This window comes from Trichosurus vulpecula, chromosome 6, assembly GCF_011100635.1.
Source record: "Trichosurus vulpecula isolate mTriVul1 chromosome 6, mTriVul1.pri, whole genome shotgun sequence".
Classification (NCBI taxonomy): domain Eukaryota; kingdom Metazoa; phylum Chordata; class Mammalia; order Diprotodontia; family Phalangeridae; genus Trichosurus; species Trichosurus vulpecula.
In genome coordinates, this window is record NC_050578.1 from 51,703,038 (window position 1) to 51,720,582 (window position 17,545).

General features: G+C 35.9%; 1 protein-coding gene across 2 annotated transcripts in view; it reads right to left on the minus strand.

Annotated features, from left to right (window-relative positions):
* Positions 1–17,545, minus strand: part of GSTCD (glutathione S-transferase C-terminal domain containing) — a 189,705-nt gene that overhangs the window by 147,203 nt on the left and 24,957 nt on the right. For both annotated transcript variants that reach the window (XM_036763495.1, XM_036763496.1), the window contains exons 3-4: positions 3,275–3,526; positions 584–677 (exon numbers count right to left, since the gene is read on the minus strand). In XM_036763495.1, coding sequence (XP_036619390.1) covers positions 584–677; positions 3,275–3,526 — 346 coding nt within the window. The remainder of the gene's footprint in view (positions 1–583; positions 678–3,274; positions 3,527–17,545) is intronic.

Sequence of the window (17,545 nt, forward strand, 5' to 3'; positions counted from 1 at the left end):
GTGGAATTCTATTTTAAACCCATCAATAACATGATTTCAGTTGGAAATAACCTAAACTATTGGAAATTGTAAAAAGAAATGGTAATTGAAATCATCTCTAAGAATGTTGTAGGGGGTTTGCCCCAAGTGCAATAAACATAATACACAATATAAAAGGTATTACTTTAACCCTATTATATTTCATTTAAACTCTTTCAATGCTGTGAATAATAATAAAAATAGCTGAGAAACTTGCAGGGACAAAGGTAGTTTCCTCATCTGTAAAATTAAGGGGTTACACTAGATGATCTCTAAGATGCCCTCTAGGTCTAGATCTATGACCTTATGATTACAAAGGAAAAGGGCTAAGTCATTAAGAATGGGGCAAATCTCCCCAAGATTGCCAACAATTACTTCCCTTCACTGACTCAAAGGCATAGAAAGTTTTGAAATTAGTTGAGGAAGGCAACTATTTCAGAGAACCAAGTGCTACATTTCTACAAGTGAAGTTTAGTAGTTACATTGGGCCTAGATACATTAAACTATACGTGCATACATGATAAAAGAGAAAAGAAAATTCAAGAAAAGAAAGGAAAATACTCACCCTCCTCTGGACATACTGCTGCAGGCAGACTGCTCCAATCAAGGGTCCAGTTGGGGCAAGGATGGGGAGAAAACTTTGCCTCGATGCCTTTTTTCTAGAAAATGAAAGATATCCTTTCCACATCAATATAATAAAATAACGTATATCCTATGTATTCAACTCAAGATTACCTACATCAATGAAAAGGAACACAAACAGTCCAAGATAACAGGTAATTTAAAGATCACTTTTAAGATGATTTATGAGAACATGGTATTTTTTTTTCTGCAGCATTTACTTTTCTACTTATGTTTTGCTTAGACTAATTTTAAAATAAGTACACATTTCCTTAGAATGCACTGATGGTAGAAACATTCTACCTAAAAATATGCTTGGTAGCTGAGTGAAACCAAGATAAGGACAAAAACTTACTGAAGAAAATCTATCAAAAACTGGCTCTGTACATCTACCCAGGCTTTGCACATTGGTAACACAAGAGGGCAGTCTAAGGAGGACTTGACGATGTCCCAGGAAAGGTCTCTCTGCACCCACTATCTCCCCCACTACCCTGCCTTCAATTTAACAAGAAGAGATAAATTATTTTGATGTAAGGCCTAATAGAGCATTTCTAATACTGACTCGACATTTGAAAATCACCTCAAATATTCAGTAAGAAAAATAATGTAACAAAAGTAGCTCTGTTGCAAAGTTAAATTATTTTCATACCTGGGCCTATTTTTGAAATTAAAATTGAGGACCTATACTAAAAATAAACAGAGTCAAACAGTGACCCAGAATGATAGAAATTTAGTGCTTATGAGAATATCTAGTCTTACAAAAGAATGGATTTGGACCTAGAACCCAAGTCTCATGACTGCTGGCCCGGAGATTTTGTCTCCATCATTATGAAAACAAATATCACTTAAAAGTAGGAAATGAAGGGTTCATTTTGACAAAATTTTACTCCTATTTTGAATATTATATATTAATTATATAAATTAATTATATTATATAATTATATATAATTGCACTAATTATATAATTAAATATTACATAATTCATTATTGCTAAAGTTTATTTTTATTTATTGCCTTTTCTCCATTTATAAATTAACTTTATGCACAGAAAACCAAAACTTCTTTCTGGGGTTCATTACATTGCTCTTGTATGCAACTGGCAAGTACAACAAAGCCAAAGCAAAATCGTACAACTTTCTACTGGTCCTTGCCTCAGAATGAATCACCTAAATAAAAATGATTCCATTTAGCAATTAATAGCCACCGATGAACATAAATTTTATTGTGCAGAGGTTTGAAGATGACTGTTTAACACTAACCAAATAACTTTGCTAAGAATGAACTATTTCCAAATTCCCCAGGAGACTAGGCTGCAGATTAAAAAAGGCAACAGTTACATTCCAGGATATTCTCTAATCGATATGACAATATGAAGGCAAATCAAATCTTTTACAGCGTCTTCCAAAATTGATTTTCTTATATCACTAAACATATTTGGTTTTTTACTAATAAACAAGCTGAACAGAGTATAGAAGGCTTAGCTTCAGGGTCACAATGAGGCGGCCCATTTCAGGGGGCATCAGCCCTCTCCCAGCCCATCGAGTAGATGCAATTGTCCTCTAGCTTCATTTTTATTGTGAGACTCAGATTGATAACACCAAATTACTTCAGAGAACATCCACAATTCAAATAAATTTTCAATTAATTTTCAAATCAACAGAGAATATTTTTTGCACGGTAATGGTAATAAAAATGAAATCAAATTTGTGAAATCTTCACTCTTTGTAATGGGGGAAATTGTTTCAGTTATATGGAAAGTGGGAAGAACTCTGGAGTTGCAATTAGGAACCTGGTTTCAACTATGAGCTCTGCCACTTATTGCCTAACAGGACCTTTGGCTCACTGATTCTGTTTCCTCATTTGAAAAATGAGGGGAGTTTGGCTAGATGGCCTTTAAGGTCCCCTTCCAACTTTAGATCTATTATCTTATAAAATAATACATGAAGTTAAGAGAACACTCACAATGTAGCACCAGAAACAATTTATTGAAATGAAACTTTTTAAAAAATTCAAACACTACTGAATTTTTAAAAAACCTAGCAAAAATCTTGAAAACTGAGCCTACTCACTGCCTCACTGGTTTTGATTGACCATTAGTCAATCAGCAAGCATTTATTAAATGCTTACGAAGTGCCACGCACTGTCCTAAGGGCCGGGGATACAAAGAAGAGCAAAGTCTGTCCCTACGATCAAGAGTCTATCTAATGCCACAAAAAATGACTAAGTCAGAGTCTTGCAACAAGAAATTTTCAGATGAAAACAATACAGCTGATCAAGTTGATGAGTTATAGAATTATTAGGTTAAATATTCAGAATGGTAGACAGAAATGCAAGGGAAAAAGGGAAGGAAAGGAATGTGAAAAAGGAACGAATATAAGAGAAAATGGGGAAGGAAAGGGAGGAATGCAGAAGGAGGCTGAATATAAAATACTTCCATAAATTTAAAGAATACAAAAATTCAATGAAAAGCAAAACAACAACAATAATCTAAAAATTAGCAAAAAGTGACCAAGATAAAAATTGTTACTGATAATAAGAGCGATGCCAACAAAAGATGGGGGGCGAGGGGACCAAAATGTTCACAAAGAGAATACAGGCATTTTCAAAGATAACGTTAGCATAAGCATTTAATTACCATCAGTTTGGAAATGGTTGGCCTTGGTCCTCCTATAAAATGCATGCAGTTTTTCTCTTCCATTTCAGGACTCTCACTCAAAATTGGTGACTGCTTATCCAAGGTGGGCAGGAAGTCTGACAACTGAAGAAACTGCATCCTGCATTTAGCTGCCGCTTTTATTACTCCAGGAACTTCCTGAATCTTCTGGTACCAGGAAGCTATCAGAGGTAAATGTGTGAGAATTCCACAGGGCTTCTTCCAGATGTGAGCCTTATGGGAAAAGAAATAACACTCAGTGACATTTTCTAGACATGTATTATTTAGTACAACAAAATTAGGGCAATTCCTACTACTGGTCATCATACTGGTCCTATTTCTTCATCTGTAAAATGAGGCAAGTGACCTAAATGATCTCAAAGTTCCCTTCTAACCCTAAATCTGTAATTGTAATGATCCATGGTATGCTATGAGAAATCCTATTTTGAAAGGATTAACATAATATCCTAAAAATTATCTGTTAAAAACTGGAAATACAAATTCCCTAAACATTTTTTTTAGAAAACTATTTTTTAAAGTAAAATGGGAAAAAAAATAAAGGATTTTAAAAGGAATTAGTATAGGTTTCATTTAATGAACTTTGCCTCAAAATTTTTTCAGTGAAGAGCAGAGTCAAGATGGCAGAGTAGAGGAAGCAACCCTGTTGAATCTTCCCAATGTTCCCCTCCAAACAACTTCAAAATTATGTCTCAAATCAAATTCTATAGTGGCAGAGCCAACAAAAGGGCAGAGTGAGACATTTTTCCAGCCCAAGAAAACTTAGGAGGTTAGACAGAAAAGGAGGTCTGTGACAATAGGGTAGAAGCCAGCCTGGAGCACAAGCAGTTGCAACACCAGCAGCAGGCCATGGAGGGAGCTGAGACAGCTACAGCAGCAGTAGCTTCATGAGCCTCCAGCTCAGAGACAGTAAGGGGGTAGGAAAGAGATGCCAGGGGACCCTCTGCTGTATTGCGCATATGCAGGTCCAGGTGGCAGTCCCCAGGGTGAAGAAGAGAACCAGTGCCTACTGCTATAAGAGAGAAAGGGCCCTGGTCACAGTTCCAAGGCAGAGAGAAGAACTAGTGCTTAAGGCTACAGAAGAGCCGGGACCTGGTCACAGTTCCAAGGCCAAAAGGGACAACAGCATTTGTGTTTGCAGGGGAATAGGGGGCCTTCCTGTGTAAAGACTATAGTGCAGATCAAGCAAACAGTGACCAGACCTCTCCTCAGATCATATCACCTTGGAAGCACCCAAAAGTTAGAGACCTCCCCACCCCACGAACTTGCTCCGTAAAGAGCAGCACAAAAAAAACTGAAGCTTGGGACAGTACTCTCCTCTTAGGATCAGGGCCCAACTTTAACATAAAGGTAAAAGTAAAGAAATAGTTGTAAAAAAAATTAGCAAAGAGCAAAATCTGACTATGAAAAACTACTATAGCAACAGAGAAAATCAAAACACAAACTCAGAAAAAGATAATGATGTCAAAACAGCTACAAGCCAAGACTCAAAGAAAAATGTGAATTGAATACACACACACACACACACACACACACACACCCCAAACAAGAATTCCTGGAAGAGCTGAATAAAAGGATTTAAAAATCAAATAAGAAAAGTAGAAGAAAAATTATGAAAAGAAATGAGATTGATGCAAGAAAATTATGAAAAACAAATCAACAAATTGGTAAAAGAGGTACAAAAAAACTGAAGAGCACTTGAAAAATTTACTGATGAGAACTTCTTAAAAAACACGATTGACCAAATGGAAAAACGAAGGACAAAAGCTCACAAAAGAAAATAATTCCTTAAAAATTAGAATTGGGCAAGTGGAAGCTAATGACTCCATGAGACATCAAGAAACAATCACATAAAGTCAAAAGAAGAAAAAATAGAAGATAATGTGAAATACCTCATTAGAAAAACAACTGATCAGGAAAACAGATCGAAGAGAGATAACTAAAGAATTTATGAACTACCTGAAAACCACGGAGCCTAGGTTCATATATCAAGAAATTATCAGGGAAAACTACTCATACAGTCTAGAAACAGAGGGTAAAATAGAAAATAAAAGAATCTATCAAATCATCTCCTGAAAGAGATCCCAAAATGGAAACTCACAGGAATATGAAAGCCAAATTCCAGATCTCCCAGATAAAGAAGAAAATATTGCAAGCAATCAGAAAGAAACATTTCAAATATTGTGGAGCCACAGTCAGGATAAAAAAAAAAATTAGCAGCATCTACAGTAAAGGATCTAAGGCCTTGGAATATGATATTCCAAAAGGCAAAGGAGCTAGGATTATAACCAAGAATCACCTACCCAGAAAAACTGAGTATAAACCTTCAGAGGAAAAATGAATATTTAATGAAGTAGAGGATTTTCAAGCATTCCTGAAGAAAACAACAGAGAGGAAAAGAAAACTTCACATCTAACACAAGCCTCAAGAGAAGTATAAAAAGGTAAACACAAAAGAGAAATCACAAGAGAATTATCATGGTTAAACTCTTTACATTCCTATATGGGAAGGTGATACATGAAACTCCTAAAAACCTTCTCATTAGGGCAATTAGGAGTATACACAGACAGAGGGCACAGATGTGAACTGATTGTAATGGGATGATCTAAAGAGAAAAATGGATGAGTAAGAAAGAGGGATAAACTAGAAGAAGGGAGAGAAAGAATCAAGAAAACTATCACACAAAGAAGATATACACAAGAAACTGCTTTTCCAATGGAGGCAAAAATGGGAGTGGTGGTGGCATGCAACACTTGAACCAAACTCTCAGTGGAATTGGTTCAGAGTGGGAATACCATATGTATTCAGTTGGTATAGAAATCTATCTTACCCAACAAGAAGCAGAAAGGATGAGAAAAGGGAGAGGTTGATTAAAAAAAAAGGCATATTATGAGAGGCAATGGTCAGAAGCAAAACAGATTTTTGAGCAATTAACATCTCAGACAAAGCAAAAGGAAAAATAGACCTAAGTAAAAGAAATAAGGAAGGAAACTATATTTTACCACACACAATGGTACCACAGACAATGAAAGAATAACAATACTAAATATATATGCACCAAATAGCATACCATCCAAATTATTAAAGGAAAAACTATACTAGTGGATATCTCAACTTTACCCTCAGAGATAAATAAAACTGACCATAAAAGAAATAAGAAAGAAGTTTAGGAGATGAAAAGAATCTTAGAAAAGTTAGATATGATTGACTTCTGGAGAAAACTGAATGGGAATAGAAAGGAGTAAAACGTTTTCTCAGCTGCACATGGCACCTTCACAAAAACTAACCATGAATTAAGGCATAAAAACCTCACAAATGAAGAAAAGCAGAAATATTAAATGCACCCTTTTCAGACCAAAATGCAATAAAAATTGACTTCAATAAAAAGCTAAATGGCTGTGGAAACATTAAAAATTAACTGGAAATTAAATAATCTTATCCTAAAGAATAAGTGAATCAAAGAACAAATCATAGAAATAATAATTTCATAAGAGAGAAATGACAACAATGAAGCAACAGACTAAAATTTGTGGGATGTAGTCAAAGTAGTGCTTAGGGGAAGATTTACATCTCTAAATGCATACATTAATAAAAGAACAGGTTAATGAATTGAGCATTCAATTAAAAAAAAAACTAGAAAAAGAACAAATTAAAAATCCTCAATTAAACACCAAAATGGAAATCTTGAAAATGAAGAGATTAATGAAATTGAAAGTTTAAAAAAATTGAACTAATAAATAAATAAAATGAGCTGGGTTTAGGAAAAAACAGTAAGAAAACTATTGGTTAATTTGACTAAAAGAAAGAAGAAAACCAAATTACTATTATAAGAAATGAAATGAGAGAAGGCAATACCAATGAAGATGAAATTAAAGCAATTATTAGGAGCTATTTTGTCCAATTATATGTCAATAAATCTGACAATCTAAGTGAAATAGATGAATATTTATAAAAAATATATGTTGACCAGATTTACAAAAGAGGAAACAGAATATCTAAATAATCCTATCTTAGAAAAAGAAATTGAACAAGCCATCAATGAGCTCTCTAAGAAAAAATCCCCAGGACCAGATAGTTTCACAAGTGAATTCTACCAAACATTTAAAGAACAATTAGTTCTAGTACTATATAAACTATTTAGAAAAATAGGCAAAAAAAATTCTACCAAGTTCCTTTTATGACATACAGAAGAGTAAAAACAGAGAAAGAAAACTGTAGCTCAACTTCCCTAATGAAAATGGATGCAAAAATCTTAAATAAAATATTAGCAAGGAGACTACAGCAATATACTACAAAGATCATACATTATGACCAGGTGGGATTTATACCAGAAATGCAGGTTTAGTTCAATATTAGGAAAATTATCAGCATAACTGACCAATATAAATAATTGGCCAATACAATATCAACAGCAAAACAAAAATCATATGATTATCTCCAAAATGCAGAAAAAGCTTTTGACAAAATACAATATTCTTTCCTGTTAGAAACACAGGAAACAATAGGAATGAATGGAGCTTTCCTTAAAATGATAAGTACTATCTATCTAAAGCCAAGAGCAAGGATTATCTGTAATGAGGATAAGCTAGAAGAAGCCTTTCCAATAAGATTAGGGGTGAAGCAGAGATGTCCAATATCACCACTATTATTCAATATTGTTCTAGAAAGTATAGCCATAAGACAAGTGAAAGAAATTGAAGGAATTAGAATAAGCAATGACAAAAAGAGAATCAACCAAAAAATAGCTGAAATAATGAACAACTTTAGCAAAGTTTCAAAATACAAAACAAACCCACATAAATCATCAGTATTTCTATATATTACACAAAGTCCAGCAGCAAGAGATAGAAAGAAAAATTCCATTTAAAAATAATTGTAGACAATATAAAATATCTGGCAGTCTACCTGATAAAACAAACCCAAGAACCACATGTACACAGTTACAAAACACTTATCACACAAATAGATCTAAACAACTGGAAAAATATTAATTGTTCATGATTAGGATAAGCCAATACAATAAAAACGATGATTCAGCCTAAGTTAATCTATTTATTTAATTTCAAACCAATCAAATTATCAAAAATTATTTTATACAGCTAGAAAAAATAAGAACAAAATTCATCTGGAAGAACAAATCAAGGAAGAACATCACGTGGAAGAATATCAAAGGAATCAATAGAATGTGAAGGAAAGTGGTTTTAATCCTAGTTCCTTTGCCTTCCAGAATATCATATTCCAAGCCCTCTGATCCCTTAACGTGGAAGTTGCTAAACCCTGTGTTATCCTGATTGTATTTCCACAATACGTGAATTATTTCTTTCTGGCTGCTTGCAATATTTTCTCCTTGACCTGGGAATTCTGGAATTTAGCTATAATATTTCTAGGAGTTTTCCTTTTGGGATGTCTTTAAGAAGGTGACCAGTGGATTTTTTCAATTTCTATTTTACACTCTGTTTCTAGAATGTCAGGACAGTTTTCCTTGATAATTTCTTGGAAGATGATCTCTAGGCTCTTTTTTGATCATTGTTTTCAGGTAGTCCAATAATTTTAAATTATCTCTCCTGGATTTATTTTCCAGGTCAGTGGTTTTTCCAATGAGATAATTTACATTGTCTTCCATTTTTTCATTCTTTTTGTTTTGTTTTATAATTTCTTCATTTCTCATAGAGTCATTAGTTTCCATTCACTCTATTCTATTTTTTTTTAGGAATTATTTTCTTCATTGAGCTGTTGGACCTCCTTTTCCCTTTGGTCAATTCTGCTTTTTAGGAAATTCTTCTCCTCATTGGCTTTTTGGACCTCTTTTGCCATTTGAGTTAATCTACCTTTTTGAGCTCTTCCATGGTCAGTGATCAATTCATTTTTCTTGGAGGCTTTGGATGTAGGAGCTTTGACTTTGTTGTCTTCTTCTGGTTGTATGTTTTGATCTTCCTTGTCACCAAAGTAAGATTCTATAGTCTGATTTTTTTTCCACTGTTTGCTCATTTTCCCAGCCAATTACTAGACTTTTTAGCTCTTTGTTAAGGTAGGACTCTTGCTTCCAGTGTGGAGGGTGTATTATCCCAAGCTTCAGGGGTTTTGTGCAGCTGTTTTCAGAGATATTTCCAAGGACCTGTAAATTTTCAGTTCTTCCAAGGTGGTATAATCAAAGAAGAGGTGTTTACTTCTCTCCTAGTCCGTGCTCTGGTCTGCCTTGGAACTGTGAGGAGGATTTCCTCTCCATGGCCACCACAAGCTCCGCCATGTCAGCACTCCTCCTCACCCCAGGACTGCGACCCAGATCCAGGCATGGGCAAAGCAAGACAATTCTGCCTCAGCACCAGAAAAGAGATCCCTGCAATCCTCCTCTAATCAGCCACTCAATCCCCCTACCATCTGTGAGCCAAGAGCTCTGGAAGCAGCTATTGTCACTGCCACCCTTGTCCTGGGGCTGGGGCCAGACCATGTTTCTCTCTCAACCATGTCAGAGAGACCTTTCCTACTTATCTTCTAAGTTGTCTTTGGCATTTGTGGGTGCAAAAGTCTAGAAACCGCCAAAGCTGCCAGTGATTCAGTGCCCTAAGGTGTGATTCAGGTTTGCTCCAGCCCCTTCTGTGCCAGCATGGCCCATGCTGGACTGCACTCTTTTCTCAGACTGGTGCAACAGACCTTTCCAGTCGACTTCCCAGGCTGTCTTGGGCTTGAAATTTGTTTCACTCTGTCATATTGTGGGTTCTGCTACTCTAGAATTTGTTTAGTCATTTTTTACAAGTATTTGGAAAGGTTTAGGGGAGAGCTCAAGCAAATCCTTGCTTTTACTCTGCTATCTTGGCTCCACACCACCCCCAAGAATTGGAAACTGAGGGGATACTCATTAACTGGGGAATGGCTGAACAAGTTGTGATATATGACTGTGATGAAATACTCTGGTGCTATAAGAAATGATGAGTAGGATGTTATCAGAAAAACCTGAAAAGACTTAAATGAACGGATGCAAAGTGAAGTGAGCTAAACCAGAACAATAGTGTACATAGTAACAGCAATATTGTACAACGACTAACAGTGAATAACTTAGCTATTATGATCGATACAAAGATACGTCAATTCCAAAGGACTTATGATGAAAAAAGTGCTATCTACCTCCAAAGACAGAACTGATGAACATTGAGTACATACTGAAGAATAATCTCTTCACTTTCTTTATTTTTCTTGCTTTTTTTTCACAACATAGCTAATATGGAAACACATTTTGCATGATTTCATGTTTAACTGACATCACATTTCCTGCCTTCTCAATAGGTGGGGGAAGGGCAGGAAAGAATTTGGAACTTAAAAATGTTTTAAAGGAATTAAAAATAAATAATTATATATTTTAAAATAATTTATTCTAAGTCACAGCTTTGTTATTTTACATGATGTTCTGCTTCCTTCCATGAAAGAATGGGGGCAAGGCAGCACTTCTCCTAGATCTTTTTCTACTTACTTTAATTATTCAAAGGTGTATGATATTCTTTGTGCAGGTAATCCCTCAAAATCAATACAGGTTAAAATTCTCCAACTTTTATTAGATGGCTTTCAAGAATTGTTGTGGCTGAAAAAGTTCACCACATAGCTAACCTTCTGATGATAAGCCTCTTCAAATTTAGATAAAGCTTCTCTTCCTTATGCCTATGAAAAATTAAATCAGTAACTTTGATACCTTACTGCCTGACGTCTGCCTAATGTAACAACTTCTAATAGTCCACACTGAAAAATAACGATCATTTTTAATAATACATTTGAACATAACTTTATTATAATCTTCAGACACTAAAGTATTAAAAGGAAAGGTAGGAACGTTGAGGATATGTTAATGGGAAATAAATCTTTGGAGAAAGTTAGAAATTCTCAGAAATAAAAGTTTCATTTTAACCAAAATGTAGAAACACTAGAAAATTCTAAACAACTGGCAGAAATCTGATAACCCAACCACTGTAAAATTACATAATATGCAAATTTATTTTGTTGTTTCTCATCTTGTAAACTTTTAAAATGTTTGAGGTGATCAAAGAGCACATTGGGGTTGAGTGGTATTTTAATTTATATTTGGCCTAGGACTTCAAAAAATCTAACTCATATGCCATGAAACTTGCTACTTTTCATTTAGCCATAACTACAATAAAGGAGTAGAGAAAACAACTTCAGATTAAGTTTTATGAGTTAATGCTCATTGATATTTCTATCATATTTTACCAGTTGAAGTCTGTCCTAAGTATAGGAAATGAGGTCAGCTTTAGGTAAATCAGTTTGGTAGCTGTGTAGAGGGTAGATTGGAGAGGGAAGAGACTGAAAGCCAGGAGACCAATTAGGAGGCTAAATCTGAGATGATGAAGGCCTGAACTAGAGAGGTTGCCATGAGAGTAGAGAAAGGGGCAAAGATATTGTACAAGAAGAACTGTAAGGCCTGGCAACTGAATGGATGTGCTGAGTGAGGAAGAGAGAAGAAATCGAGAATTACTCTGAGGTTGCAAATTTGAGTAGCAGGAAGGATGGTGGTATCTTCCACAGAAACACAGGTTAGGAAAAGAGAGGTTTAGGAGGGAAAAATAAGTTCTATTTTTAACAGAGATTTGAGTTTCTGCTTGCAGGACATCTAGTTAAGAGTTGCCCAATAAACAGTTAGTGATTTGGGAGTGGAATTCAGGAAGGAGATGGGTTGGATATAGAAGTGATGCATAGAAATGATGAGTGAACCACTGAAAACTGATTAAATGATCTAGGGTATAGCACCCTATTGTGCTAGAATTTTATTATCTGAATTTTGTCCCCTAAAATCAATTATAATCTTTTCAATGGCTTATAAATTTTTCATTAAAAAACCTGCCACAAACTTGTCCCTCTTATTTACCTGCTTCTTTTCTTCCCCTGCTATTTGCTTTGCAAATGTTCGCTACTTCTTCCTTAATCAGCCTTTTATGTTGTGAACTTTAATAATTTTTCCATTTTAGTTCCTTTCAGATCTAAGAAATCTCTTCCCTTCTACCTTGCCAAGCAAACATCTTGATTTATACACCTGTATTACCTGAATATCTCTGTATGCCTGTCCTGGTAAAGGACAGTCTGTAACAAATGGGCTGGCTCAACATGCAGTTCGAAAATTGTGGTTATTCAGTCATGTCTGACTCTTTGGGATTCCATTTGGAGTTTTCTTGGCAAAGACACTGGAATGGTTTGCTATTTCTTTTTCCAGCTCATTTTACAGATGAGGAAACTGAGGCAAACAGGGTTAAATAACTTGCCCAGGGTCACACAGCTAGTAAGTGTCTCAGTCTAGATTTGAGCTCAGGAAGATGAGTCTTAACGACGCCAAGGCTGGTACTCTATCACTGCACCATGAAGCTGTGCAGTTTGAAAATAGAACACACTAAATATAAATTTAAACACTAAAGGAAAACTTTATGATGTTAAAAATGTACTACATAAATGCATGCTATATGCTCTTATTAAGAAGAATTAACTAAGAGGATAATGGGGCAAACTGAAGATAAGAGTTTAATAAAAAGTCTGATTGTGATGGTCTTGTGCTGGTTATGCTGGATTTCTAAATTACCATGACTTGAGTCCCATGATGTACACGTTAAATAGAAAGAAATTCAATCTTGCGACTATATATTATTCACTAGTCATGACTTAAAAAGCATCTCGAGAATTTTGATATAACTTAGGGAAGTGAGTTCTCTGGGCCTTCGAGAATTAGCCCTATCTTGACAACCTTATTTTAACAATGACCTTATTGTGGCCACAATTTGGTAAATGATACCTTCATCCCAGTAGGGTTTAGGCTATGGCAGAGACAAACTAGCCGAGACAAACTATTTTAAAGTAACTGCTTATAATTGTTATATGAGAGAGATTATTTCAATAGAAACTGAGTGAGGCCTCAGAGATGATCTAGTCTCGTTGGTACTCAAACTTTTTGTTCTCAGAACAAATTTCTTGAAGATCTCTCAAAAAGGTTTTGTTTATGTGTGTTTTATCTATCGATATTTACCACATTTGAAATGAAAACATCTGAATATTATTGTGGAAAGAGTTTTGACCTCACAGATCCCCTAGACCATCCTTATGAGAACTTCTGATTGAAGTCACTCCACAGATGAGGAAACAGATACAGAGAGAGGAGGTCACATGTCCAAAGGCACACAGGAGCTGTCCCAAGATGCCCTTCACTGTTGCGATAATGGTACACATCATGCAGGGAAGGAGGGCATAAAACAGGTTACACTTAGGGAAAATATGTCATTTTGAAAGCAGAATTAAAAGAGAATTGGCAACTCAAAGGGGAAGAAAAAAATACTTTTAAGCAGCACCTTCTCTGACAAAAATGATTATTACTATCTTCCTACTGCCTAGCAGTTCTCTCCATAATGCTCCTTCTCTCCATCATACTTTTTTTCTTTTTTAAATGAGGAGGTCAATGCCACTGTGTGAAACACCAGATGCTGTTGCCATAGAAACAGTTATAATGCCACAAACAGAAGATTATGACTTGCAATTATAAACAAGAGTAAGGTCAGGCTGCAGATAAAAGGCTCTCAATGGAAAGTTCTAGCAATTATCAGTACAGAATCAAGAGTTTGGAAAGAATTTCAAATTCATGAAGACTTACCATATACATTTTAAAATAATTTAATTATATCATACTAGATTTTAAATTAAATACTATTATTATTAAATCATACTGGTCACTAAAGTCAAATGTGATTGCCAAGAATAACTGTGTTAACATTAAAATATGACATTGAGAAAAGTGCCGTTTATAAATTCCTCGAGTATGTCCTTTTATTCCTTCGTATTCTTTGATGTGCTTATTTAACACAGTACCTTCGACATAGTATGAATTCAAGAAATGCTGTATCGATTTTTTAAAAGGAGAAAATAATAGTCCTAGAAGCTTGACTTTGATTCATGGCAAAACTATAGACACAAGTCGTAATGGCAGAGTGGACAGAGAGCTGACCTCGGAGTCAGAAAGACCTAGGTTCAAGTCCAGCTGCTGGCAAGCTACTTAATCTCTCAGTTCCCCTTCAGTCGGCTTTCTAAATTGGAGGCACCTATTTACCCTGGTGGCAGCTAGGTGGCATGGGAGAGCATCAGGGCTGTAATCAGAAAGACCTAAGTTCAAATGTGACCTCAGACTTATTAGCGGTGTGACTCTGGGCAAGGCACTTAACCCTGCTTGCCTCGGTTTCTTCATCTGTAAATTGAGCTGGAGAAGGAAACTTCAGCTGTTTATACCCAGCAATACTAGTAGTAGTAATCCCAAAGAGATTAAAAAAAAAAAGGAAAAGGAACCAAGTGTACAAAAATATTTATAGCAGCTCTTTTAGTAGTGGCAAAGAATTGGAAATTAAGAGGATGCTTATTGATTAGGGAATGACTGAACAAGTTCCAGTATACGATTGTGTTGGAATACTACTGTGGTATAAGAAATGATGAGTGGGATGCTTTCGGAAAAACCTGGATGGATGCTGAGTGAAGTGAGCAGAAACACAACAGTGTACACAGTAACAGCAATATTGTATGATGATCAGCCGTGAATGACTTGGCTATTATGATCACTACAAAAATATAAGTCAATTCCAAAGGGTTTATACTGAAAAATGCTACCCACATCCAGAGAAAGAACTGGTGGAGATATGTTTTGTATGACTGCACATGTATAACCTATATCAAATTGTGTTCCTTCTAAATGAGGGGATGGGTAGGGAGAAAGGAAGGGAGAGAATTTGGAAATCAAAATTTTAAAAACAAATGTTAAAAATTGTTTTTATGTGTAATCAGAAAAAAGTAAAATATTATTTTAAAAGAAAAAAAGAAAGCTTAAAAAAAAGAAAAAAAATTATTTCCCTTGACCTATTTTTCAGCTCAATTGTTTTTCCAATAAGATAGTTGACATTTTCTTCTCTTTTTGCATTGTTTTGATTTTGTTATTATTTCTCGATGTCTCATGGAGTCATTAGCTTCCACTTGCCCAATTCTAATTTTTAAGGAATTATTCTCTTCGGTGAGCATTTGTACTGGTTTTTCCATTTAGCCAATTCTGCTTTTTAAGGAGTTCTTCTCTTCATGAGATTTTTGTGCCGCTTTTTACTATTTGTTCTATTATTTTTAAGGTGTTATTTTCTTCAGCATTTTTTTTAGTGCCTCCTTTACCAATGTGTTGACTCTTTCTTCATGATTTTCTTGTATCATTTCTCGTTTCTTTTCCCAATTTTTCCTCTACCTCTTTTATTTGATTTTTAAAATCCTTTGTGCTCTTCCAAGAATTTTTTCCGGGGGTGGGGGGAAGCTGAGACTAATTCACCTTTTTCTTTGAGGGTTTGGATATAGTTGTTTTTATTTTGCTGTCTTGTGAGTTTGTGTTTTGATCTTGTTATAGTAACTTTCTATGGTCAGGTTTTTATTGTTGTTTGCTCATTTTTCCAGCTTATTTCTTGACTTTCAACTTTATATTAAAGTTGGCCTCTCCTCCCAAGATGGAGGGGGTACTGTCTCAACTTCAGGTTTTTCATGCTACTGTTTTCAGAGCTAGTTCTAAGGGTCTGTAAGTTTTCAGTTATTCCAAGGTGCTATGGTCTAAGGAGAGGTATGGTCACTGCTCTGTTAGTCTGTGCTACGGTCTGTGAGCAATCGCGAACTTTTTTTCACCGTGAAACTTTGATGAAAATCCCTGCTTTCCTGCAGCAGTGCTGAGGTAATGCTCCTCCTTACCCTGCAACTGCAACTTAGAACCACGTATAGGCAATGCAACAGAGTCCTGCACTCACTGACAGCAAAGAGTCCCTGTAGTTTCCTTGTGATCAAGTGTCCAACCCCCTTATGGTCTGTGGGTTGAGAGTTCTAGAAGCCTCTACTGCCAATTCCATCACCCTTAAGGCCCACTGCTGGTTGCCATGGCGCAGCCTGTGCTTGACTGCACTCCATTCTCACCCCAATGAAAAAGACTTTTCTTGCTAACCCTCTCTTTTTGTTGGTTCTGCTGCTCCAGAATTCATTGTAAGGTGTTATTTTAAAGTTGTTTGAAAGGGAATGTGGGACAGCTCAGATGAATCCCTGCCTTTACTCTGCCATTTTGGCTCCAGCCTCCTCACCACTTTAAGTCAGTTACGTGGACCCCTCTCTGCTGTTCCTAGAATAAGACACTCCATCTCCTGAGTCCAGCCATTTTCATTTAATGTCCCTCACAGCATGATATGCTCTTTTCCCACATCTGTTCCTTGGCTTTCTTGGCTTCCTTCAAGTCCCAGCTAAAAATCCTATTTTCTATAGGAAGTTTTTCTCAATCCCTCTTAATTCTATTATCTTCTATATACTGATTATACTGATTATTTCCTTTTTTTCCTGTATATATCCCGAATGATGTTGTTAGATTGTGAGCTCCTCAAGAGCAGGGACTATTTTTTTGCCTTTCTTTGTATCCCTAGGTCTTAGCACAGTGCCTGGCAAACAGTAGATGCCTAAAAAAAATGTTTACTGACTGACTAGTTTTCTTTCTTTTCTTTTTTTTTTTTTTGCAAGGGGGAAGGCAGGGCAATTGGGGTTAAGTGACTTTCCCAAGGTCCCACAGCTAGCAAGTGTGTCAAGTGTCTGAGGTCACATTTGAACTCAGGTCCTCCTGACTCCAGGGTTGGTGCTCTACTCACTGTGCCACCTAGCTGCCCCCTGACTAGTTTTAAGAATATATACCCTGGAAGAATCAGGTTGAATAAATAGTTACTGAATTAATCACTTCAGATGTTCAGAAACATCTCTTTTCTCCTGACCCTTCCTTCCTCTAGTCTTCTTGGTACTGAGTTATTATTAAGTTAAGAAGGGAATGAGGGCAAAGGAAGTGGAAGCATCAAGTGTAGATGGTCTTCTCAAACAGTTTAGCCACAAAAGGAGGGGAGATGAATATATGGAAAAATCTAGAGGGGATGGATGGATGGAGATGTGGGCATGTTTATAGGCGGTAGGGAAGCAGCCAATAGACAGAAAGAGTTTGAGGGTGAGAGAAAGAATAGAATTGACAGAGGGCTTCTGGTAGAAAAGATGTGGACCTACTGGCAAAAACAGGTGGGCAGATATACAAGCTGGCATCAGGTAAAGAAGGAGATACCAGGTAGAGTCAAGTATTTAAAATCCTAAGGCATTCTCCTCCTTGGACTTGTACTCTCCAAATCTATGAACTAAAATGTGGTATGTGTTTTTTGGTGTTTTTTTTTTAAGCTT